Source organism: Tinamus guttatus, unplaced genomic scaffold (genome assembly GCF_059628265.1).
Source record: "Tinamus guttatus ecotype Peru unplaced genomic scaffold, ASM5962826v1 Tinamus_guttatus_pri_ptg001296l, whole genome shotgun sequence".
Lineage (NCBI taxonomy): Eukaryota > Metazoa > Chordata > Aves > Tinamiformes > Tinamidae > Tinamus > Tinamus guttatus.
The window spans coordinates 1-25,903 of NW_028289830.1; the positions used below are offsets into that span (position 1 = coordinate 1).

Here is a 25,903-nt window from a genome sequence, read left to right on the forward strand (position 1 = left end):
TGGAGGGGGAGGAAAAATGGGGTGCGGGGGCTCCAAAATAGAGGGGGGCTGAAATGGGGGAGGGACCCTGAATTATTGGGGGGGGAGGAACAAGTTGGGGGGACAAAATATTTATTGGGGGGGATATTTGGGGGGAATAAATTATGGGGGGCTAAATGGGGGGGTTGTGAGGGTGGGGGCTGAAATAGGGGTCGGACCGCGTGATGGAGGGGGAAGGGTTTGTGGGCCGCCAGGGGACCGAAATAGGGGGCGGACCGAGGTGCACGGGGGAGCGGAATAGGGGCCGGACCCCATAATGGAGGAGGAAGGGTTTGTGGGCCACTGGGGACGGAAATAGGGGACGGAAATAGGGGCCGGACCGAGGCGCATGGGGGAGCGGAATAGGGGACGGACCGAGGCGAATGGGGGACGGAAATAGGGGCGGACCGAGGCGCCTGGGGGAGCGGAATAGGGGCCAGACCGCATGATGGAGGGGGAAAGGTTTGTGGGCCATTGGGGACGGAAATAGGGTGCGGACCGAGGTACATGTGGGAGTGGAATAGGGGGCGGACCGAGGCGAATGGGGGAGCGGAATAGGGGTCGGACCCCATAATGGAGGAGGAAGGGTTTGTGGGCCGCTGGGGGACGGAAATAGGGGACGGAAATAGGGGACGGACCGAGGCGCATGGGGGAGCGGAATAGGGGACGGACCGAGGCGAATGGGGGAGCGGAATACGGGCCGGACCCCATGATGGAGGAGGAAGGGTTTGTGGGCCGCTGGGGGACGGAAATAGGGGCCGGACCGAGGCACGTAGGGGAGCAGAATAGGGGCCGGACCGAGGCGAATGGGGGACGGAAATAGGGGGCGGACCGAGGCGAATGGGGGAGCGGAATAGGGCCGGACCGAGGCGAACGGGGGACGGAAATAGGGGGCGGACCGAGGCGAATGGGGGAGCGGAATAGGGGGCGGACCGAGGCGCGCGGGGGAGCGCAATAGCGGCCGGCCCCCAATGGCGGCTCGCTGTGGAAAGGCGGAAACGCCCCCCGAGCGGCGGGGGGGGACCCCAAAACCGCGTTTTTTCGGCCCAACCGCGTGTCCCCCGCTCCCCCCAGAAGTGCCTGCGGTTCGACCCCGGCGCGGCCGTGTGGGCGGCCAAGCAGCAGGTGCTGTGCACGCTCACCGAGGGCCTCCAGGACGTGCTCAACTACGGCCTCTTCCAGCCGGCCGCCGCCGGCCGCGACGCCAAGTTCCTGGACGAGGAGCGGCCGCTGCGGGACTATCCGCAGAGCTTCGACCAGGGCGTGCCCTACCTCGAGGTGGGCGGAGCTAGAGGGGGCGGGGCTAAAGAGAGGGGCGGGGCTAAGGGCGGAGCGAAGGGAGCCCCCCCCCAAGCGACTACCCGCAGAGCCTCGACTAGGGCGTGCCCTACCTCGAGGTGGGCGGAGCTAGAGGGGGCGGGGCTAAGGGGGGGCGGAGCTAAGGGAGCCCCCCCCCACGTGACTACCCCCAGAGATTCGAGCAGGGCGTGCCCTACCTCGAGGTGGGCGGAGCTAGAGGGGGCGGAGCCTAAGGGGGGCGGAGTTAGGGGCGGAGCTAAGGGAGCCCCCCCCCCCCCCAACACAACTACCTGCAGGGCTAAGACCAGGGCGTGCCCTACCTCGAGGTGGGCGGAGCTAAAGGGGGCGGAGCTAAAGAGAGGGGCGGGGTTAAGGGAGCGCCCCCCCCCCCACGTGACTACCCGCAGAGCTTCGACCAGGGCGTGCCCTAGCTCGAGGTGGGCGGAGCTAGAGGGGGCGGAGCCTAAAGGGGCGGAGCTAGGGGCGGAGCGAAGGGAGCCCCCCCCCACGTGACTACCCCCAGAGATTCGAGCAGGGCGTGCCCTACCTCGAGGTGGGCGGAGCTAGAGGGGGCGGGGCTAAAGAGAGGGGCGGAGCTAGGGGCGGAGCGAAGGGAGACCCCCCCCCCAAGCGACTATCCGCAGGGCTAAGACCAGGGCGTGCCCTACCTCGAGGTGGGCGGAGCCAAAGGGGGCGGAGCCTAAGGGGGCGGAGTTAGGGGCGGAGCTAAGGGAGCCCCCCCCCCCCAACACAACTACCTGCAGGGCTAAGACCAGGGCGTGCCCTACCTCGAGGTGGGCGGAGCTAAAGGGGGCGGAGCTAAAGAGAGGGGCGGGGTTAAGGGAGCGCCCCCCCCCCCACGTGACTACCCGCAGAGCTTCGACCAGGGCGTGCCCTACCTCGAGGTGGGCGGAGCTAGAGGGAGCGGGGCTAAAGAGGGGGCGGAGCTAGGGGCGGAGCGAAGGGAGACCCCCCCCAACGTGACTACCCGCAGAGCTTCGACCAGGGCGTGCCCTACCTCGAGGTGGGTGGAGCTAAAGGGGGTGGGGCTAAAGAGAGGGGCGGAGCTAAGGGAGCCCCCCCTCCAAACACAACTACCCGCAGAGATTCAACCAGGGCGTGCCCTAGCTCGAGGTGGGCGGAGCTAAAGGGGCGGGGCTAAAGAGGGGGCGGAGCTAGGGGCGGAGCGAAGGGAGACACCCCCCCCCCCCCAGCGACTACCCGCAGAGCTTCGACCAGGGCGTGCCCTACCTCGAGGTGGGCGGGGCTTGATGGGGCGGGGATGGAGAAGGCGGGGCTAAAAGCAAGGGGCAGGGACAAGGGTGGGGGGCGGGGCCAAAGCGGCTCCCTCCGCCCACTCAGCTCTCCCGCCCCTCCATTCAAGTAAGGCGTGGCCTAAAGAGGAGGGGCGGGGCTAGAGGGGGCGGGGCTAAGAGACAACTTCCCGCCCACCATGCGGCTCCCTCCTCCCCCCCATTCGAATAGGGCGTGTCCTAGCTCGAGGTGGGCGGGGATAAACCTGGGGGCGGGGCCGAAGGGCCTGGGGGCGGGGCTTGGGAGGGGCTCCCCCTGCCTGTTAGCAGGGGGCGTGTCCCACACCGATGTGGGTGGGGCTTAAAGGGGGAGGGGCCAGAGGGGGTGGCCCGAGAGGGGGCGTGTCCCGGGAGGGGGCGTGTCCCGGGAGGGGGCGTGGCTAACGCGGCTCCTCCCCCCCCCCCCCAGTTCCGGTACAAGACCCGGGTCTACAAACAGACCAACCTGGACGAGAAGCAGCTGGCCAAGCTGCACACCAAGGTGGGCCACGCCCCCCTCCCCAGGCCACGCCCCCTCTCCATGGACACGCCCCCAAGGCCCTGGCCACGCCCACGGCCACGCCCCCCACTCCTGCCCCCGCCCCCATCCCCTTGTTCTATGTCCCTGGTGTCCCCAGCTGTGCGCCCCATGGTGTCCCCTGGTCCCCACAGTGTCCCCATGGTGTCCCATGCTCCCCAATGTCCCCATGTCACCATCCCTATGGTGTCCCCATGTCCCCATGGTGTCCCCATCCCCATGGTGTCCCCACAGTGTCCCATGCCCCTGGCATCTCCATGTCCCCATGTCCCCATTCCCCTGCTCCCCAATGTCCCCATGTCACCATGGTGTCCCCATCCCCACGGTGTCCCCACGCTCCCGTCCCTGTGCCCCACAGTGTCCCCTTGTCCCCATGTCCCCGCGGTGTCCCCATGGTGTCCCACGCTCCCCAACGTCCCCATGTCCCCATGATGTCCCCATCCCCATGGTGTCCCCATGTCCCCATGGTGTCCCCATGACCCCGCGGTGTCCCTGTGGTGTCCCATGCTCCCCAATGTCCCCATGTCCCCATGGTGTCCCCATCCCCACGGTGTCCCCACGCTCCTGTCCCTGTGCCCCACAGTGTCCCCTTGTCCCCATGGTGTCCCCATGGTGTCCCATGCTCCCCAATGTCCCCATGTCACCATCCCTATGGTGTCCCCATCCCCACGGTGTCCCCACGCTCCTGTCCCTGTGCCCCACAGTGTCCCCTTGTCCCCGTGGTGTCCCCATGGTATCCCATGCTCCCCAATGTCCCCATGTCACCATCCCTATGGTGTCCCCATCCCCATGGTGTCCCCACAGTGTCCCATGCCCCTGGCATCTCCATGTCCCCATGTCCCCATCCCCCTGCTCCCCAATGTCCCCATGTCCCCACTGTGTCCCCATCCCCATGGTGTCCCATACTCCCCAATGTTCCCATGTCCCCACGATGTCCCCACGCTCCCGTCCCGGTGCCCCACAGTGTCCCCTTGTCCCCATGTCCCCGTGGTGTCCCCATGGTGTCCCATGCTCCCCAATGTCCCCATGTCACCATCCCTATGGTGTCCCTATCCCCATGGTGTCCCATGTTCCCCAATGTCCCCATGTCCCCACTGTGTCCCCATCCCCATGGTGTCCCCACGCTCCCGTCCCTGTGCCCCACAGTGTCCCCTTGTCCCCATGTCCCCGCGGTGTCCCCGTGGTGTCCCACGCTCCCCAACATCCCCATGTCCCCATGATGTCCCCATCCCCATGGTGTCCCCATGTCCCCATGGTGTCCCCATGACCCCGCGGTGTCCCTGTGGTATCCCATGCTCCCCAATGTCCCCATGTCACCATCTCTGTGGTGTCCCCATGTCCCCATGGTGTCCCATGCTCCCCAATGTCCCCATGTCCCCATGGTGTCCCCATCCCCACGGTGTCCCCACGCTCCCGTCCCTGTGCCCCACAGTGTCCCCTTGTCCCCATGTCCCCATGGTGTCCCATGGTCCCCAATGTCCCCATGTCACCAACCCTATGGTGTCCCCATCCCCATGGTGTCCCATGCTCCCCAATGTCCCCATGTCCCCATGGTGTCCCCATCCCCATGGTGTCCCCACAGTGTCCCATGCCCCTGGCATCTCCATGTCCCCATGTCCCCATCCCCCTGCTCCCCAATGTCCCCATGTCCCCGTGGTGTCCCTGGGGTGTCCCATGCTCCCCAACGTCCCCATGTGCCCACGGTGTCCCCATCCCCACGGTGTCCCCAAGCTCCCGTCCCTGTGCCCCACAGTGTCCCCTTGTGCCCATGTCCCCATGGTGTCCCATGGTCCCCAATGTCCCCATGTCCCCATGGTGTCCCCATCCCCATGGTGTCCCCACAGTGTCCCATGCCCCTGGCATCTCCATGTCCCCATGTCCCCATCCCCCTGCTCCCCAATGTCCCCATGTCACCATGGTGTCCCCATCCCCACGGTGTCCCCACGCTCCCGTCCCTGTGCCCCACAGTGTCCCCTTGTCCCCATGTCCCCGCGGTGTCCCCGTGGTGTCCCACGCTCCCCAACGTCCCCATGTCCCCATGATGTCCCCATCCCCATGGTGTCCCCATGTCCCCATGGTGTCCCCATGACCCCACGGTGTCCCTGTGGTGTCCCATGCTCCCCAATGTCCCCATGTCACCATCTCTGTGGTGTCACCATGTCCCCATGGTGTCCCATGCTCCCCAATGTCCCCATGTCCCCATGGTGTCCCCATCCCCATGGTGTCCCCACGCTCCCGTCCCTGTGCCCCACAGTGTCCCCTTGTACCTATGTCCCCGTGGTGTCCCATGGTCCCCAATGTCCCCATGTCACTATCCCTATGGTGTCCCCATGTCCCCATGGTGTCCCATGCACCCCAGTGTCTCCATGTCCCCATAGTGTCCCCATCCCCATGGTGTCCCCACAGTGTCCCATGCCCCTGGCATCCCCATGTCCCCATGTCCCCATCCCCATGGTGTCCCACGCTCCCCAATGTCCCCGTGTCCCCACGGTGTCCCCATGCTCCCGTCTCTGTGCCCCACAGTGTCCCCATGTCACCGCGGTGTCCCATGCACCCCAACGTCTCCATGTCCCCATGGTGTCCCCATCCCCATGACCCCATGTCCCCATCCCCATGGTCCCCAATGTCTCCATGTCCCCATGGTGTCCCCATCCCCATGACCCCATGTCCCCATCCCCATGGTCCCCAATGTCCCCATGTCCCCATGGTGTCCCCATCCCCATGACCCCATGTCCCCATCCCCATGGTCCCCAATGTCCCCATGTCCCCATGGTGTCCCCATCCCCATGACCCCATGTCCCCATCCCCATGGTCCCCAATGTCCCCATGTCCCCATGGTGTCCCCATCCCCATGGTGTCCCCACAGTGTCCCATGCCCCTGGCATCCCCATGTCCCCATGGTGTCCCCATCCCCATGCTGTCCCATGCTCCCCAACGTCCCCACGGTGTCCCCACGCTCCTGGCATCCCCGTGGCCCCATGTCCCCATGGTGTCCCCATCCCCATGCTGTCCCATGCTCCCCAATGTCCCCATGGTGTCCCCACGCTCCTGGCATCCCCATGGCCCCATGTCCCCATGGTGTCCCCATCCCCATGCTGTCCCATGCTCCCCAACGTCCCCACGGTGTCCCCACACTCCTGGCATCCCCATGACCCCATGTCCCCATAGTGTCCCCATCCCCATGGTGTCCCCACAGTGTCCCATGCCCCTGGCATCCCCATGTCCCCATGGTGTCCCCATCCCCATGCTGTCCCATGCTCCCCAATGTCCCCATGGTGTCCCCACGCTCCTGGCATCCCCATGGCCCCATGTCCCCATGGTGTCCCCATCCCCATGCTGTCCCATGCTCCCCAACGTCCCCACGGTGTCCCCACGCTCCTGCCATCCCCGTGGCCCCATGTCCCCATGGTGTCCCTGGCTCCCCACATCCCTGTGCCTGTGTCCCCGCGTCCCCGCGCCCCAACGTCCCTGCAGGGTCCCCATGTCCCCGCACCCGTGTCCCCATGGGGTCCCCGCGTCCCTGCGCCCACGTCCCCGTGTCCCCGTGCCCTGGTGTCCCTGTGACGTCCCCGTGGGCTCCCCACGTCCCCGTGCTGTCCCCGCGGTGTCCCTGTGGTGTCCCTGTGTCCCCACGGTGTCCCACGGTGTCCCCATGTCCCCGCGCTGTCCCTGCGGTGTCCTCATGTCCCCATGTCCCCGCGCTGTCCCCATGGTGTCCCGTGGTGTCCCCGTGTCCCCGTGTTGTCCCCGCAGTGTCCCCGTGGGGTCCCCATGTCCCCGCGGTGTCCCCACGTCCCTGTGTCCCTGCATCCCCGTGTCCCCATGGTGTCCCCGCGGTGTCCCCATGGGGTCCCCATGTCCCTGCGGTGTCCCCGCGTCCCCATGTCCCCGTGTCCCCGTGTCCCCGCGGTGTCCCTGCAGGGTCCCCATGTCCCCACGGTGTCCCCATGTCCCTGTGTCCCCATGTCCCCGCCCTGTCCCTGCGCTGTCCCCGCGGTGTCCCTGTCCCCGTGTCCCCACGTCCCCGCACTGTCCCCGCACTGTCCCCGCGCTGTCCCGCGTTGTCCCCGCGGTGTCCCCGTGGGGTCCCCATGTCCCCGCGGTGTCCCCATGTCCCTGTGTCCCCGTGTCCCCATGGTGTCCCCGCGGTGTCCCTGTGGGGTCCCCATGCCCCTGTGGGGTCACCACATCCCCACGTCCCCATGTCCCCGCGCTGTCCCCGTGGTGTCCCTGTGGTGTCCCTGTGTCCCCGCGGTGTCCCGCGGTGTCCCCATGTCCCTGTGTCCCCATGTCCTCACGCTGTCCCCGTGATGTCCCCATGTCCCCACGGTGTCCCCATGTCCCTGTGTCTCCGCGGTGTCCCCATGTCCCCGTGTCCCCGCGTTGTCCCCATGTCCCCACGGTGTCCCCATGTCCCCACGCTGTCCCCATGTCCCTGTGTCTCCGCGGTGTCCCCATGTCCCCGTGTCCCCGCGTTGTCCCCATGTCCCCACGCTGTCCCCATGTCCCCGTGTCCCCGCGTTGTCCCCATGTCCCCGCGGTGTCCCCATGTCCCCATGCTGTCCCCACGTCCCCATGTCCCCGCGCTGTCCCCATGTCCCCATGGTGTCCCCATGTCCCCGTGTCCCCGCGCTGTCCCCATGTCCCCACGCTGTCCCCATGTCCCTGTGTCTCCGCGGTGTCCCCATGTCCCCATGTCCCCGCGGTGTCCCCATGTCCCCACGCTGTCCCCATGTCCCCATGTCCCCATGTCCCCACGCTGTCCCCACGTCCCCGCGCTGTCCCCATGTCCCCATGTCCCCGTGGTGTCCCCATGTCCCCACGTTGTCCCCATGTCCCCATGTCCCCATGGTGTCCCCATGTCCCTGTGTCCCCGCGGTGTCCCCATGTCCCCGCGCTGTCCCCATGTCCCTGTGTCTCCGCGGTGTCCCCATGTCCCCATGGTGTCCCCATGTCCCCGTGTCCCCGCAGTGTCCCCATGTCCCCACGGTGTCCCCATGTCCCCGTGTCCCCTCGCAGACCGGGCTGCGCAAGTTCCTGGACTACGTTCAACACGGTGCGGCCGACAAGGTGGCGCGGCTGCTGGAGCGCGGCCTGGACCCCAACTACCACGACTGCGACTCGGGCGGTGAGCGCTGCCACCCCGGGGCCACCACCGACACCTGGGGACATCCCAATCACCCTTGGGGACATCCCTGTGACCCTTGGGGACGTCCTGCTGACCCGTGGGGACGTCCTCATGGCCTTTGGGGACATCCTCATGGCCCTTGGGGACGTCCCATTGACCCTTGGGGACATCCCCGCACACCTGGGGATGTCCTGATGGCCCTTGGGGACATCCCATTGACCCTTGGGGACATCCCGGTGACCCTTGGGGACATCCCAATGACCCGCAGGGACGTCCTCATGGCCCGTGGGGACATCCCAGTGACCCTTGGGGACATCCTGATGGCCCTTGGGGACGTCCCATTGACCCTTGGGGACATCCCATTGACCCACAGGGACGTCCTCATGGCCCGCGGGGACGTCCCGATGGCCCTTGGGGATGTCCTGATGGCCCTTGGGGACGTCCTCATGGCCCTTGGGGACATCCCTGTGACCCTTGGGGACATCTCAATGACCCTTGGGGACATCCCAATGACCCTTGGGGACGTCCTCATGGCCCTTGGGGACGTCCTGATGACCCTTGGGGACATCCCAGTGACCCTTGGGCACATCCCAGTGACCCTTGGGGACATCCCAATGACCCTTGGGGACATCCTGATGACCCTTGGGGGATGTCCCAATGACCCTTGGGGACATCCCAATGGCCCTTGGGGACATCCCAGTGACCCTTGGGGACGTCCTGATGACCCTTGGGGGATGTCCCAATGACCCTTGGGCACATCCCATTGACCCTTGGGGACGTCCTCATGGCTCTTGGGGACATCCTGATGACCCTTGGGGACATCCCATTGACCCTTGGGCACATCCTAGTGACCCTTGGGGACATCCTGCTGACCCTTGGGGACGTCCTCATGGCCCTTGGGGACATCCTGCTGATCCTTGGGGACATCCTGATGGAACCTGGGGATGTCCCTTTGTGCCCTGGGGATGTCCTGATGGTCCTTGGGGACGTCCTGATGGCCCCTGGGGACATCCTGCCAACCCTTGGGGACACCCTGCTGACCCTTGGGGACACGCATGCCCAGAGGTCTTTGTGGTCCCCGATGTCCCCGTGTGCCCCGACGTCCCCTAGTGCCCTGACGTCCCCATGTGCCCCAATGTCCCCTCACACCCCAATGTCCCCACGTGCCCTGTTGTCCCCACGCACCCCAATGTCCCCTCACGCCCCAATGTCCCCGCACACCCCAATGTCCCCACATGCCCCGATGTCCCCATATGCCCTGATGTCCCCGTGCGCCCCAATGTCCCCTTTGGCCCCGATGTCCCCAAGCGCCCTGATGTCCCCATGTGCCCTGATGTCCCCTCATGCCCCAATGTCCCCTTGTGCCCTGATGTCCCCGCACACCCCGATGTCCCCATGGGCCCCAATGTCCCCATATACCCCGACGTCCCCTCGCGCCCCGAGGTCCCCACGTGCCCCAATGTCCCCTTGTGCCCCGATGTCCCCACACACCCCAATGTCCCCTTTCGCCCCAATGTCCCTCTGCTCCCTGATGTCCCCATGCGCCCTGATGTCCCCTTTGGCCCCGATGTCCCCAAGCGCCCTGACGTCCCCACACGCCCCAATGTCCCCTTTGGCCCCGATGTCCCCAAGTGTCCCAATGTCCCCTCACGCCCCAATGTCCCTGTGCTCCCTGATGTCCCCATGTGCCCCGATGTCCCCATGCGCCCTGATGTCCCCTTTGGCCCCGATGTCCCCATGCGCCACGATGTCCCCTCTCGCCCCAATGTCCCCTTTGGCCCCGATGTCCCCAAGTGTCCCAATGTCCCCTCACGCCGCGATGTCCCCGCGCGCAGAGACGCCGCTGACGCTGGCGGCGCAGCGGGACGGCCCCGGCGAGGTGGAGATCATCCGGCTGCTGTGCCTGGGGGGAGCCCACCTGGACTTCAGGGCGCGGGACGGGGCGACGGCGCTGCACCGCGCGGTGTGCACGAGGAGATACGGGGCACTGCTGGTGAGTATGGGTGTGCAAGAGTGTGCAAGAGTGTGTGTGAGTGTGCAAGAGTGCGTTAGAGCGTCCATGAATGTGCACGGGGCGACAGCGCTGCACCGCGCAGTGTGCACGAGGAGATACGGGGCACTGCTGGTGAGTATGGGTGTGCAAGGGTGTGCAAGAGTGTGTGTGAGTGTGTGTGAGTGTGTGCATGTGTGTGTGTGAGTGTGCAAGAGTGTGCACAGGGCGACGGCGCTGCACCGCGCGGTGTGCACGAGACGATACGGGGCACTGTTGGTGAGTGTGCAAGAGTGTGCAAGGGTGTGTGTGAGTGTGCAAGAGTGCGTTAGAGCGTCCATGAATGTGCACGGGGCGACGGCGCTGCACCGCGCGGTGTGCACGAGGAGATACGGGGCACTGTTGGTGAGTATGGGTGTGCAAGGGTGTGCAAGAGTGTGTGTGAGTGTGTGTGAGTGTGCAAGAGTGTGCAAGGGTGTCCATGAATGTGCACGGGGCGACGGCGCTGCACCGTGCGGTGTGCACGAGGAGATACGGGGCGCTGTTGGTGAGTGTGCAAGGGTGTGCAAGAGTGTGCAAGAGTGTGTGTGAGTGTGCATGAGTGTGTGTGAGTGTGCACGGGGCCACGGCGCTGCACCGCGCGGTGTGCACGAGGAGATACGGGGCGCTGTTGGTGAGTGTGCAAGGGTGTGCAAGAGTGTGTGTGAGTGTGCAAGAGTGTGTGTGAGTGTGTGTGAGTGTGCACGGGGCGACGGCGCTGCACCGCGCGGTGTGCACGAGGAGATACGGGGCACTGCTGGTGAGTATGGGTGTGCAAGAGTGTGCAAGAGTGTGCAAGAGTGTGTGTGAGTGTGCACGGGGCGAAGGCGCTGCACCGCGCGGTGTGCACGAGACGATACGGGGCACTGCTGGTGAGTGTGCAAGAGTGTGCAAGGGTGTGCATGGGTGTGCAAGAGTGTGTGTGAGTGTGCAAGAGTGTGTTAGAGTGTCCATGAATGTGCACGGGGCCACGGCGCTGCACCGTGCGGTGTGCACGAGACGATACGGGGCACTGCTGGTGAGTGTGCAAGAGTGTGCAAGGGTGTGCATGGGTGTGCAAGAGTGTGTGTGAGTGTGCAAGAGTGTGTTAGAGTGTCCATGAATGTGCACGGGGCCACGGCGCTGCACCGTGCGGTGTGCACGAGACGATACGGGGCACTGCTGGTGAGTGTGCAAGGGTGTGTGTGAGTGTGCATGAATGTGCACGGGGCGACGGCGCTGCACCGCGCGGTGTGCACGAGGAGATACGGGGCACTGCTGGTGAGTGTGCAAGGGTGTGCAAGAGTGTGTGTGAGTGTGCAAGAGTGTGCATGAGTGTGTGTGAGTGTGCATGAGTGTGCATGGGGCCATGGCGCTGCACCGCGCGGTGTGCACGAGACGATACGGGGCACTGCTGGTGAGTGTGCAAGGGTGTGCAAGAGTGTGCAAGGGTGTGCAAGAGTGCGTTAGAGCGTCCATGAATGTGCACGGGGCGACGGCGCTGCACCGCGCGGTGTGCACGAGACGATACGGGGCACTGCTGGTGAGTGTGCAAGGGTGTGCAAGAGTGTGCAAGGGTGTGCAAGGGTGTGCATGAGTGTGCAAGAGTGTGCACGGGGCGACGGCGCTGCACCGCGCGGTGTGCACGAGACGATACGGGGCACTGCTGGTGAGTGTGCAAGGGTGTGCAAGAGTGTGTGTGAGTGTGCAAGAGTGTGCATGAGTGTGTGTGAGTGTGCATGAGTGTGCATGGGGCCATGGCGCTGCACCGCGCGGTGTGCACGAGACGATACGGGGCACTGCTGGTGAGTGTGCAAGGGTGTGCAAGAGTGTGCAAGGGTGTGCAAGAGTGTGCATGAGTGTGCAAGAGTGTGCACGGGGCGACGGCGCTGCACCGCGCGGTGTGCACGAGGAGATACGGGGCACTGCTGGTGAGTGTGCAAGAGTGTGCAAGGGTGTGCAAGAGTGTGCAAGAGTGTGCAAGAGTGCGTAAGAGCGTGCATGAATGTGCACGGGGTGACGGCGCTGCACCGCGCGGTGTGCACGAGGAGATACGGGGCACTGCTGGTGAGTATGGGTGTGCAAGGGTGTGCAAGAGTGTGCAAGAGTGTGCAAGAGTGTGCACGGGGCGACGGCGCTGCACCGCGCGGTGTGCACGAGGGGCACTGTTGGTGAGTATGGGTGTGCAAGAGTGTGCAAGAGTGTGCAAGAGTGTGTGTGAGTGTGCAAGAGTGTGCAAGGGTGTCCATGAATGTGCACGGGGCGACGGCGCTGCACCGCGCGGTGTGCATGAGGAGATACGGGGCACTGCTGGTGAGTGTGCAAGGGTGTGCAAGAGTGTGCAAGGGTGTGCAAGGGTGTGCAAGAGTGTGTGTGAGTGTGCACAGGGCGACGGCGCTGCACCGCGCGGTGTGCACGAGACGATACGGGGCACTGCTGGTGAGTGTGCAAGGGTGTGCAAGAGTGTGCAAGGGTGTGTGCATGAATGTGCACGGGGCGACGGCGCTGCACCGCGTGGTGTGCACGAGGAGATACGGGGCACTGCTGCTGAGTGTGCAAGGGTGTGCAAGAGTGTGCAAGAGTGTGCAAGAGTGTGTGCATAAATGTGCACGGGGCGACGGCGCTGCACCGCGCGGTGTGCACGAGGAGATACGGGGCACTGTTGGTGAGTATGGGTGTGCAAGAGTGTGCAAGAGTGTGCAAGAGTGTGCACAGGGCGATGGCGCTGCACTGCGCGGTGTGCACGAGGAGATACGGGGCACTGCTGGTGAGTATGGGTGTGCAAGAGTGTGCAAGAGTGCGTAAGAGTGTGCAAGAGTGTGCATGTGTGTGTGTGAGTGTGCAAGAGTGCGTTAGAGTGTCCATGAATGTGCACGGGGCGACGGCGCTGCACCGCGTGGTGTGCACGAGGCGATACGGGGCACTATTGGTGAGTGTGCAAGGGTGTGCATGGGTGTGCAAGAGTGTGCACGGGGCGACGACGGTGTGCATGCGGAGATACGGGGCACTGCTGGTGAGTATGGGTGTGCAAGGGTGTGCATGGGTGTGCAAGGGTGTGCATGGGTGTGAACAGGGCACGGGGAGACGGCGCTGCACCGCGCGGTGTGCACGAGGAGCACCGCATGCACCATTGCAATGTATGCCCTTGCATGTACTCGCATGCACATTGCAGCGCATGCGCCATTGCAACGCCTGCACCATCGCAACACATGCAGCATTGCACTGCATGCACCACCGCAACACATGCACCATTACAACGCATGCACCATTGCACTGCATGCACCCGCATGCACCATTGCAGCGCTTGCACCGCATGCACCATTGCAATGCATGCACCCGCATGCACCATTGCGCCGCATGCACCATTGCACCGCATGCACCATTGCATTGTGTGCACCACCGCAGTGCATGCACCACCACAACGCATGCACCCGCATGCACATTGCAGTGCTCGCACCATTTTAACACATGCACCATTGCATGGCATGCACTATTGCAGCGCATGCACCATTGCAGCGTATGCACCCGCATGCACCATTGCAACGCGTGCACCCTGCAACGCGTGCACCATTGCAACGCATGCCCTTGCATGCACCATTGCAACGCATGCACCCGCATGCACCTGCACGCACCTTTGCAACGCATGCACCATTGCAACGCATGCACCATTGCACCGCATGCCCTTGCATGCACCATTGCAACGTATGCACCTTGCAGCGCATGCACCCGCATGCACCATTGCAGCGCATGCACTCACATGCACATGCACGCACCATTGCACTGCATGCACTCACATGCACATGCACGCACCATTGCACCGCATGCACCATTGCACCATTGCACCAGCATGCACCATTGCAGTGCATGCACCATTGCAGTGCATGCACCATTGCACTGCATGCCCTTGCATGCACTCGCATGCACCATTGCAACGCATGCACCCGCACGCACCTTTGCAACGCATGCACCATTGCAACGCATGCACCATTGCACCGCATGCACCCGCATGCACCATTGCAGTGCATGCACCATTGCAGCGCATGCACCATTGCACTGCATGCCCTTGCATGCACTCGCATGCACCATTGCAATGCATGCACCTTGCAGCGCATGCACCCGCATGCACCATTGCACCGCATGCACTCACATGCACATGCACGCACCATTGCACCGCCATGCACCATTGCACCGCATGCACCCTTGCACTGCATGCACCATTGCACCGCATGCACTCACATACACATGCACGCACCATTGCAATGCATGCACCATTGCACCGCATGCACTCGCATGCACATTGCACCCCCTCCCCGCACCGCGGCTGCATTTTCGGGGTGCAGAGGGGGGGTCCCTCACCCCCCCCGCCCCCCCAGGCGCTGCTGGACCTGGGGGGCTCCCCCAATTACAAGGACCGCCGGGGCCTGACCCCCCTGTACCACACGGCCATGGTGGGGGGCGACCCGCGGTGCTGCGAGCTGCTGCTCTACAACCGCGCGCACGTGGGCACCGTGGACGAGAACGGCTGGCAGGAGATCCACCAGGTGGGCACGAGTGGGGGGGCCCACGGGGGGGGCGTGGGGGGCCGCGGGGGGGCGTGGGAGGCACCCACGGGGGGCGGGAGACACCCACGAGTGTGCACAGGGCACCCGTTTGCACCCACGAGCATGCACGGGGCACCCACGAGTGTGCACAGGGCACCCGTTTGCACCCACGAGCATGCACAGGGCACCCACGGGTGGGCGCAGGGCACCCATGGGTGTGCAAAGGGCACCCACGGCGGGGGCGGGGGGCACCCACGAGTGTGCACGGGGTGGGCACAGGGCACCCATGAGCATGCACAGGGCACCCACGGGTGTGCAAAGGGCACCCACGGGGGGCGGGAGGCACCCACGAGTGTGCACAGGGCACCCGTTTGCACCCACGAGCATGCACGGGGCACCCACGGGTGGGCGTAGGGCACCCACGAGTGTGCACGGGGTGGGCACAGGGCACCCATGAGCATGCACAGGGCACCCACGGGTGGGTGCGGGGCACCCACGGGTGTGCAAAGGGCACCCACGGGGGGGCGGGGGGCACCCACGGGTGTGCAAAGGGCACCCACGGGGGGCGGGAGACACCCATGAGTGTGCACAGGGCACCCGTTTGCACCCACGAGCATGCACAGGGCACCCACGGGTGTGCAAAGGGCACCCAAGGGTGGGCGCGGGGCACCCACGAGTGTGCACAGGGCACCCGTTTGCACCCATGAGCATGCACAGGGCACCCACGGGTGGGCGCGGGGCACCCACGGGTGTGCAAAGGGCACCCACGGCGGGGCGGGGGGCACCCACGGGGGGCGGGAGGCACCCACGAGTGTGCACAGGGCACCCGTTTGCACCCACGAGCATGCACGGGGCACCCACGGGTGGGCGCGGGGCACCCATGAGTGTGCACAGGGCACCCGCTTGCAGCGGGGGGCACCCACGGGTGTGCAAAGGGCACCCACGGGTGGGCGCGGGGGCACCCATGAGTGTGCACGGGGCACCCGCTTGCACCCACCAGCATGCACAGGGCACCCACGGGTGGGCACGGGGCACCCATGAGTGTGCACAGGGCGCCCGCTTGCAGCGGGGGGCACCCACGGGTGTGCAAAGGGCACCCACGGAGGGGCGGGGGGCACCCACGGGGGGCGCCGGGGGCACCCACGGGGGGCGGGAGGCACCCACGAGTGTGCACAGGGCACCCGTTTGCACCCACGAGCATGCACGGAGCACCCATGGGTGGGCGCGGGGCACCCACGAGTGTGCATGGGGTGGGCACAGGGCACCCATGAGCATGCACGGGGCACCCACGGGTGGGCGCGGGGCACCCATGAGTGTGCACGGGGCACCCATCTGCACCCATGAGCATGCACAGGGCACCCACTTGCAGCAGGGGGCCACCCACGGGTGTGCACAGGGGCCTCAGCTGCACCCACGGGTGAGCGTGGGGCACCCACGGGTGTGCACAGGGCACCCACTTGCACTGGGGGGCACCCACGGGTGGGCACGGGGCACCCACTTGCACCCACGGGTGGGCGTGGGGCACCCACGGGTGGGCACAGGGCACCCACTTGCACTGGGGGGCACCCACGGGTGGGCGTGGGGCACCCACGGGTGGGCACGGGGGCCTCAGCTGCACCCGTGGGGGTGGGACATGGCGACCTGGTGGTGGTGGTGACAATGTCCCCATGGGTGGTGGCAGTGCAGGGTGACCCGTGGGTGGCAGTGTCCCCACACTAGTGACAGTGTCAGTGTCCCCACGGGGTGGTGACAGTGCATGGTGACCTGTGGGTGGCAGTGTCACCACGTTGGTGACAATGTCCCCATGGGTGGTGGCAGTGCAGGGTGACCTGGCGGTGTCCCCATGGGGTGGTGACACTGCATGGTGACCCATGGGTGGCAGTGTCCCCACACCGGTGACAGTGTCAGTGTCCCCACGGGGTGGTGACAGTGCAGGGTGACCCGTGGGTGGCAGTGTCACCATGTCGGTGACAGTGTCCCCATGGGATGGTGACAGTGCATGGTGACCCGTGGGTGGCAGTGTCCCCACACCGGTGACAGTGTCAGTGTCCCCATGGGGTGGTGACGGTGCATGGTGACCCGTGGGTGGCAGTGTCACCACGTCGGTGACAGTGTCCCCATGGGGTGGTGACAGTACAGGGTGACCTGGTGGTGTCCCCACGGGGTGGTGACACTGCATGGTGACCCGTGGGTGGCAGTGTCCCCACACCGGTGACAGTGTCAGTGTCCCCATGGGGTGGTGACGGTGCATGGTGACCCGTGGGTGGCAGTGTCACCACGTCGGTGACAGTGTCCCCATGGGGTGGTGACAGTACAGGGTGACCTGGTGGTGTCCCCACGGGGTGGTGACACTGCATGGTGACCCGTGGGTGGCAGTGTCCCCACACCGGTGACAGTGTCAGTGTCCCCATGGGTGGTGGCAGTGCAAGGTGACCCATGGGTGGCAGTGTCACCACATCGGTGACAATGTCCCCATGGGTGGTGGCAGTGCATGGTGACCCGTGGGTGGCAGTGTCACTACGTCGGTGACAATGTCCCCATGGGTGGTGGCAGTGCAAGGTGACCCGTGGGTGGCAGTGTCACTGTTGGTGACAATGTCTTCATGGGGTGGTGACAGTACAGGGTGACCTGGCGGTGTCCCCATGGGGTGATGACGGTGCATGGTGACCCGTGGGTGGCAGTGTCCCCACACTAGTGACAGTGTCAGTGTCCCCACGGGGTGGTGGCAGTGCAAGGTGACCCATGGGTGGCAGTGTCCCCATGTCGGTGACAGTGTCAGTGTCCCCACGGGGTGGTGGCAGTGCATGGTGACCCGTGGGTGGCAGTGTCCCCACACCGGTGACAGTGTCAGTGTCCCCATGGGTGGTGACAGTGCAGGGTGACCCGTGGGTGGCAGTGTCACCACGTCGGTGACAACGTCCCCATGGGGTGGTGACAGTACAGGGTGACCCGTGGGTGGCAGTGTCACCATGTCGGTGACAGTGTCCCCATGGGGTGGTGACACTGCATGGTGACCTGTGGGTGGCAGTGTCACCACGTCGGTGACAATGTCCCCATGGGTGGTGGCAGTGCAGGGTGACCCGTGGGTGGCAGTGTCCCCACACTAGTGACAGTGTCAGTGTCCCCAAGGGGTGGTGGCAGTGCAAGGTGACCCATGGGTGGCGGTGTCACCACATCGGTGACAATGTCCCCATGGGGTGGTGACAGTGCATGGTGACCCATGGGTGGCAGTGTCCCCGCACCGGTGACAGTGTCAGTGTCCCCATGGGTGGTGACAATGCAGGGTGATCCCGTGGGTGGCAGTGTCACCACGTTGGTGACAATGTCCCCATGGGGTGGTGGCACTGCAGGGTGACCTGGCGGTGTCCCCATGGGGTGGTGACACTGCATGGTGACCCATGGGTGGCAGTGTCCCCACACTAGTGACAGTGTCAGTGTCCCCATGGGGTGGTGGCAGTGCAAGGTGACCCCGTGGGTGGCGGTGTCACCATGTCGGTGACAATGTCCCCACACGGTAGTGACAGTGCATGGTGACCTGTGGGTGGCAGTGTCACCACGTTGGTGACAATGTCCCCAGGGGTGGTGGCAGTGCATGGTGACCCGTGGGTGGCAGTGTCCCCATGTGGGTGACAGTGTCAGTGTCCCCACAGGGTGGTGACAGTACAGGGTGACCCCGTGGGTGGCAGTGTCCCCACCTCGGTGACAATGTCCCCACGGGTTAGTGACAATGCATGGTGACCCGTGGGTAGTGGTGTCCCCACGTCGGTGACAATGTCCCCATGGGGTGGTGACAGTGCAGGGTGACTCGTGAGTGGCAGTGTCACCGTTGGTGACAATGTCCCCATACGGTGGTGACAGTGCAAGGTGACCCGTGGGTGGCAGTGTCCCCACACCGGTGACAGTGTCAGTGTCCCCATGGGTGGTGGCAGTGCAGGGTGACCCATGGGTGGCGGTGTCCCCACGTCGGTGACAATGTCCCTATGGGGTGGTGACAGTGCATGGTGACCCGTGGGTGGCAGTGTCCCCACACTAGTGACAGTATCAGTGTCCCCATGGGGTGGTGACAGTGCAAGGTGACCCGTGGGTGGCAGTGTCACCACGTCGGTGACAATGTCCCCACACGGTAGTGACAGTGCATGGTGACCTGTGGGTGGCAGTGTCACCACGTTGGTGACAATGTCCCCATGGGGTGGTGACAGTGCAGGGTGACTCGTGAGTGGCAGTGTCACCGTTGGTGACAATGTCCCCCTACGGTGGTGGCAGTGCATGGTGACCCGTGGGTGGCAGTGTCCCCGCACCGGTGACAGTGTCAGTGTCCCCATGGGTGGTGGCAGTGCAGGGTGACCCGTGGGTGGCAGTGTCACCACATCGGTGACAATGTCCCCATGGGTGGTGGCAGTGCATGGTGACCCGTGGGTGGCACTGTCCCCACACTAGTGACAGTGTCAGTGTCCCCACAGGGTGGTGGCAGTGCAGGGTGACCCGTGGGTGGCAGTGTCCCCACGTCGGTGACAATGTCCCCACGGGGTGGTGGCAGTGCATGGTGACCCGTGGGTGGCAGTGTCACCACGTCGGTGACAGTGTCAGTGTCCCCATGGGGTGGTGGCAGTGCATGGTGACCCATGGGTGGCAGTGTCCCCGCACCGGTGACAGTGTCAGTGTCCCCATGGGTGGTGGCAGTGCAAGGTGACCCGTGGGTGGCAGTGTCACCATGTCGGTGACAGTGTCCCCACGGGGTGGTGACGGTGCATGGTGACCCATGGGTGGCAGTGTCACCATGTTGGTGACAATGTCCCCATGGGGTGGTGGCACTGCAGGGTGACCTGGCGGTGTCCCCATGGGGTGGTGACACTGCATGGTGACCCGTGGGTGGCAGTGTCCCCACACTAGTGACAGTGTCAGTGTCCCCACGGGGTGGTGACAGTACAGGGTGACCCGTGGGTGGCAGTGTCCCCACCTCGGTGACAATGTCCCCATGGGTGGTGGCAGTGCAAGGTGACCCGTGGGTGGCAGTGTCACTGTTGGTGACAATGTCTTCATGGGGTGGTGACAGTACAGGGTGACCTGGCGGTGTCCCCACGGGGTGGTACCAGTGCATGGTGACCAATGGGTGGCGGTGTCACCATGTCGGTGACAGTGTCCCCACGGGGTGGTGGCAGTGCATGGTGACCCGTGGGTGGCAGTGTCACCACGTTGGTGACAATGTCCCCACGGGGTGGTGACAGTGCATGGTGACCCGTGGGTGGCGGTGTCACCGTCGGTGACAATGTCCCCGCGGTGCCAGGCCTGCCAGCATGGCCACTCGCAACACCTGGAGCATCTGCTGTTCTACGGGGCACAACCGGCGGCGCAGAACGCGTCGGGAAACACCGCGCTGCACATCTGCGCGTTGTACAACAAGGTGACATGGGGACATGGGGACAACGGGGGACATGGGGACATGGGGACAACAAGGTGACATGGGGACAACAGGGGGCCATGGGGACATGGGGACAGCAGGGGGACATGGGGACATGGGGACATGGGGAGCGTCGGGAAACACCGCGCTGCACATCTGCGCGTTGTACAACAAGGTGACATTGTACAACAAGGTGACATGGGGACATGGGGACAACAGGGGGACATGGGGACATGGGGAGCGTCAGGAAACACCGCGCTGCACATCTGCGCGCTGTACAACAAGGTGACATTGTACAACAAGGTGACATGGGGACATGGGGTGACATGGGGACACGGGGACATGGGGAGCGTCGGGAAACACCGCGCTGCACATCTGCGCGCTGTACAACAAGGTGACATGGGGACATGGGGACAACAGGGGGACATGGGGACATGGGGGACATGGGGACATGGGGACAACAGGGGGACATGGGGACATGGGGACAGCAGGGTGACATGGAGACATGGGGACATGGGGACAACAGGGTGACATGGGGACAACAGGGGGACATGGGGACATGGGGGACATGGGGACATGGGGACAGCAGGGTGACATGGAGACATGGGGACATGGGGACAACAGGGTGACATGGGGACAACAGGGGGACATGGGGACATGGGGACAGCAGGGGGACATGGGGACATGGGGAGCGTCAGGAAACACCGCGCTGCACATCTGCGCATTGTACAACAAGGTGACATTGTACAACAAGGGGACATGGGGACAACAGGGTGACATGGGGACAACAGGGGGACATGGGGACATGGGGGACATGGGGACATGGGGACAGCAGGGTGACATGGGGACATGGGGACAACAGGGTGACATGGGGACAACAGGGGGACATGGGGACAACAAGGTGACATGGGGACAACAGGGGGACATGGGGACATGGGGGACATGGGGACACATGGGGGACATGGGGACACGGCCCTGCACATCTGCGCGCTGTACAACAAGGTGACATGGGGACAACAGGGTGACATGGGGACATGGGGACAACAAGGTGACATGGGGACAACAGGGGAACATGGGGACATGGGGACAACAAGGTGACATGGGGACATGGGGACATGGGGAGTGTCAGGAAACACCGCGCTGCACATCTGCGCATTGTACAACAAGGTGACATGGGGACATGGGGACAACAAGGTGACATGGGGACAACAAGGTGACATGGGGACAACAGGGGGACATGGGGACATGGGGACACATGGGGGACATGGGGACACGGCCCTGCACATCTGCGCGCTGTACAACAAGGTGACATGGGGACAACAGGGTGACATGGGGACATGGGGACAACAGGGGGACATGGGGACAACAAGGTGACATGGGGACATGGGGGGACATGGGAGGATATGGAGGCAAATGGGGATACATGGGAACATAGGGGGACATGGAGGGACAATGGGGGACATGGGGGGACAATAGGGGACATGGAGGGACAATGGGGGACATGGGGACATGGGGGGACACGGGGGGCGGTGGGGACACGTTTGGGGACACGTTTGGTGACAGCGCTGTCCCCAGGAGAGCTGCGCCCGGATCCTGCTCTACCGCGGGGCCAACAAGGAGGTGAAGAACAACAGCGGGCAGACGCCCTTCCAGGTGTGGCCCTGTCCCCAGGTGTCCCCAAGGGTCCCCAAGGGTCCCCACGATGTCCCCAAGGGTCCCCAGGGGTCCCCAGGTGTCCCCAAGGGTCCCCACGATGTCCCCAAGGGTCCCCAAGGTGTCCCCAAGGGTCCCCAAATGTCCCCGAGTGTCCCCAGGTGTCCCCAAGGGTCCCCACGGTGTCCCCAGGTGTCCCCAAGTGTCCCCAAGGGTCCCCACGATGTCCCCAAGGGTCCCCAAGGTGTCCCCAAGGGTCCCCAAATGTCCCCAGGTGTCCCCAGGTGTCCCCAAGGGTCCCCACGGTGTCCCCAGGTGTCCCCAAGTGCCCCCACAGTGTCCCCGAGGGTCCCCAAAGGTCCCCAGGGTCCCCAAAGGTCCGCAAGTGTCCCCAAGGGTCCCCAAGTGTCCCCAAGGGTCCCCACGTGTCCCCAAGGGTCCCCAAGGGTCCCCAGGTGTCCCCAAACGTCCCCAAACGTCCCCAGGTGTGCCCAAGTGTCCCCAAGTGTCCCCAAGGGTCCCCAGGTGTCCCCAAGGGTCCCCACATGTCCCCAAAGGTCCCCAAGTGTCCCCAAGGGTCCCCAGGTGTCCCCAGGTGTCCCCAAAGGTCCCCAAGAGTCCCCAGGTGTCCCTGGGTATCCCCAAGGGTCCCCATGGTGTCTCCAAGGGTCCCTGGGTGTTCCCAAGGGTCCCCAAGTGTCCCCAAGTGTCCCCAAGGGTCCCCAAGGTGTCCTCGAGGGTCCCTGAGGGTCCCTGAGTGTCCTGAAGTGTCCCCAAGGGTCCCCAAATGTCCCCAGGTGTCCCCAGGTGTCCCCAAGGGTCCCCAAGGGTCCCCAGGTGTCCTCAAGTGTCCCCAAGTGTCCCCAAGAGTCCCCACAGTGTCCCCAACGGTCCCCAAGGGTCCCCAAGGTCCCCACGTGTCCCCAAAGGTCCCCGAGTGTCCCCAGGTGTCCCCAAGGGTCCCCAAGTGTCCCCAAAGGTCTCCAAGTGTCCCCAAGTGTCCTCAGGTGTCCCCAAGGGTCCCCGAGGGTCCCCACGGTGTCCCCAAGGGTCCCCAAATGTCCCCAGGTGTCCCCAAGGATCCCCAAGGGTCCCCGAGTGTCCCCAGGTGTCTCCAAGTGTCCTCAAGGGTCCACAAATGTCCCCAGGTGTCTCCAAGGGTCCGCAAGGGTCCCCACGTGTCCCCAAGGGTCCCCAAAGGTGCCACCGGGGGACTTGCTGATGGGGACAGTTTGGGTGGCTTGGGAAGCTTTGGGGGTGGCAGCTGAGGACACCGGGGCCATGGGGACACATGGAGGGATGGGGACACCTGGCCCACCGTGTCCCTATGTCCCCATGTCCCCCCATGTCCCCCCATGTCCCTATGTCCCCATGTCCCTATGTCCCCGTGTCCCCATGTCCCTGTGTCCCTATGTCCCCATGTCCCCGTGTCCCCATGTCCCCATGTCCCCCATGTCCCCATGTCCCCTGTGTCCCTATGTCCCCATGTCCCTCCATGTCCCCATGTCCCTCCATGTCCCCATGTCCCCCATGTCCCCATGTCCCCCATGTTCCCATGTCCCCCCATGTCCCCATGTCCCCCATGTCCCCCCATGTCCCCATGTCCCCTGTGTCCCCAGGTCGCCGTCATTGCGGGGAACTTTGAACTGGGGGAGCTCATCAAGAACCACCGCGACTCGGACGTGGGTGAGTCGGGGACGGGGGACACGGGGGGACATGGGGACATTGGGGACATGGGGGACATGGGGGGACATGGGGGGACATGGCGGGACATGGGGGACATGGGGGGACATGGGGACATTAGGGACATGGGGACACGGGGGACATGGGGGACCACCCTGCAGAGCCCTCAGCCCCATAGGTTCCCCTTGATGATCCCCCAGCCCCATGGCTGCCCCATAGGTGCCCCTGGCTGCTCCAATTGCCCCTCCAGCCCCATAGCTGCCCCAGGGTGCTCCAATTGCCCCTCCAGCCCCATAGGTGCCCCCAGATGCTCTGATTGCCCCTCCAGCCCCATAGCTGCCCCACAGCCGCCCCACAGCCACCCCATAGCTGCCCCTTAGGTGCCCCACAGCTGCCCCACACCTGCCCCATAGCTGCCCCATAGCCGCCCCATAGCTACCCCATAGGTGCCCCATAGCCACCCCATAGCCTGCCCCACACCTGCCCCACAGCCACCCCATAGCTGCCCCATAGGTGCCCTATAGCTGCCCCGCAGCCGCCCCATAGCTGCCCCAAAGCTGCCCCATAGCCGCCCCACAGCTGCCCCATAGCCGCCCCATAGCTACCCCATAGGTGCCCCACAGCTGCCCCACACCTGCCCCATAGCTGCCCCATAGCCGCCCCATAGGTGCCCCATAGCCGCCCCATAGCCTGCCCCACACCTGCCCCACAGCCGCCCCATAGCTGCCCCACACCTGCCCCATAGCCGCCCCACAGCCGCCCCATAGCCGCCCCATAGCTGCCCCATAGCCACCCCATAGACGCCCCATAGCTGCCCCACAGCTGCCCCATAGCCGCCCCATAGCTGCCCCATAGCCACCCCACAGCCACCCCATAGCCGCCCCATAGCTACCCCATAGCCGCCCCACACCTGCCCCATAGCCGCCCCATAGCCGCCCCATAGCTGCCCCATAGCTGCCCCACACCTGCCCCATAGCCGACCCATAGCCGCCCCATAGCTGACGGCCCCCCAGTGCCGTTCCAGGAGAGCCCCCAGTTCTGCGGGCGGCGCCGCGAGGGGCCGCGGGGGCTGCCGCTGCCGCGGGGGCTGCTCCGGGCCCACAGCGACGCGGGGCCGCCCGGCCCCATAGCCGGCCCCACGGCGCCGCCCCGGGGGCCGCCCCCCGGCGCCCTGCGCAGCGCCAGCAGCCCCCGCGGCGCCCGCGCCCGCTCCCCGTCCCGGCCCCGGCACCCGGAGGACGCCCGGAGCCGCCAGCCCCGCGGGCGCCCCAGGTACCGGGAACGCTGGGAAAAACCCACCCGGGATGGCTGGGATCCCCTTTGGAATCCTTGGGATCGCCCCGGAATCCCTGGGAGCCCCCGGGATCGCTGGGATCCCCCTGGAATCCTTGGGATCGCCCCGGAATCCCTGGGAGCCCCCGGAATCTCTGGGATCCCCCTGGAATCCTTGGGACCCCCCCCCCCCAGGATCCTTGGGATCCCCCTGGAATCCTTGGGATCCCCTCTGGAATCCTTGGGATCGCCCCGGAATCCCAGGGTCCCCTCTGGAATCCTTGGGATCCCCCTGAAATCCTTGGGATCCCCTCTGGAATCCTTGGGATCGCCCCGGAATCCCTGGGACCCCCCGGGATCGCTGGGATCCCCTCTGGAATCCTTGGGATCCCCTCTGGAATCCTTGGGATCGCCCCGGAATCCCTGGGAACCCCCCGGGATCTCTGGGATCCCCCCTGGAATCCTTGGGATTGCCCCGGAATCCCTGGGTCCCCCCGGGATCGCTGGGATCCCCTCTGGAATCCCTGGGTCCCCTCTGGAATCCCTGGGACCCCCTGGAATCCTTGGGATCCCCCTGAAATCGTTGGGATCCCCTCTGGAATCCTTGGGACCCCCCTGGAATCCCTGGGCCCTCTCCAGGTTCCCTGGGTCCCCCCGGACACCTGGGCCCCCCCGGAATCCCTGGGACCCTCCTGGAATCCCTGGGCCCCCCCAGAATGCCCAGGACCCCCCCCCAGACGCCTGGGCCTCCCTGGGCTCCCTGGGACCCCCCCAGACACCTGGGCCCCCTCTCGGACGCCTGGGCCCCTCTCCGGGTGGGAACGGCCACCCCGGACGCCTGGGCCCCCTCCGGAATCCCTGGGACCCCCTGGACACCTGAGTCCCCTCCGGGTTCCCTGGGACCCCCTCCATATTCCCTGGATCCCCCTCTGGAATCCCTGGGTCTCTCCCGGATCCCTGGGACCCCCTGGGCTCCCTGGGACCCCCCCGGACACCTGGGCCCCCCTCCTGGACGCCTGGGCCCCGCTCCGGAATCCCTGGGTCTCTCCCGAATTCCTGGGCCCCCCTCCGGA

The 25,903-nt window shown here is 65.3% G+C and overlaps 1 protein-coding gene and 1 long non-coding RNA gene across 2 annotated transcripts; both read left to right on the top strand.

The window, feature by feature from the left end:
* Positions 1 to 664: 664 nt before the first annotated feature.
* Positions 665 to 19,305, top strand: LOC148590521 (SH3 and multiple ankyrin repeat domains protein 1-like). The gene is made up of 7 exons (XM_088538960.1): positions 665 to 790; positions 1,093 to 1,296; positions 3,040 to 3,111; positions 8,167 to 8,275; positions 10,111 to 10,268; positions 14,657 to 14,824; positions 19,285 to 19,305. The coding sequence occupies exons 1-7, from the start codon at positions 665 to 667 to the stop codon at positions 19,303 to 19,305; spliced, it is 858 nt and encodes a 285-aa protein (XP_088395086.1).
* Positions 19,306 to 20,120: 815 nt separating this feature from the next.
* On the top strand, positions 20,121 to 23,542 carry LOC148590522 (uncharacterized). The gene is made up of 3 exons (XR_015914297.1): positions 20,121 to 20,225; positions 21,798 to 21,875; positions 23,495 to 23,542. It is a non-coding gene; the product is annotated as an uncharacterized LOC148590522 (long non-coding RNA).
* The last annotated feature ends 2,361 nt before the right edge of the window (positions 23,543 to 25,903 follow it).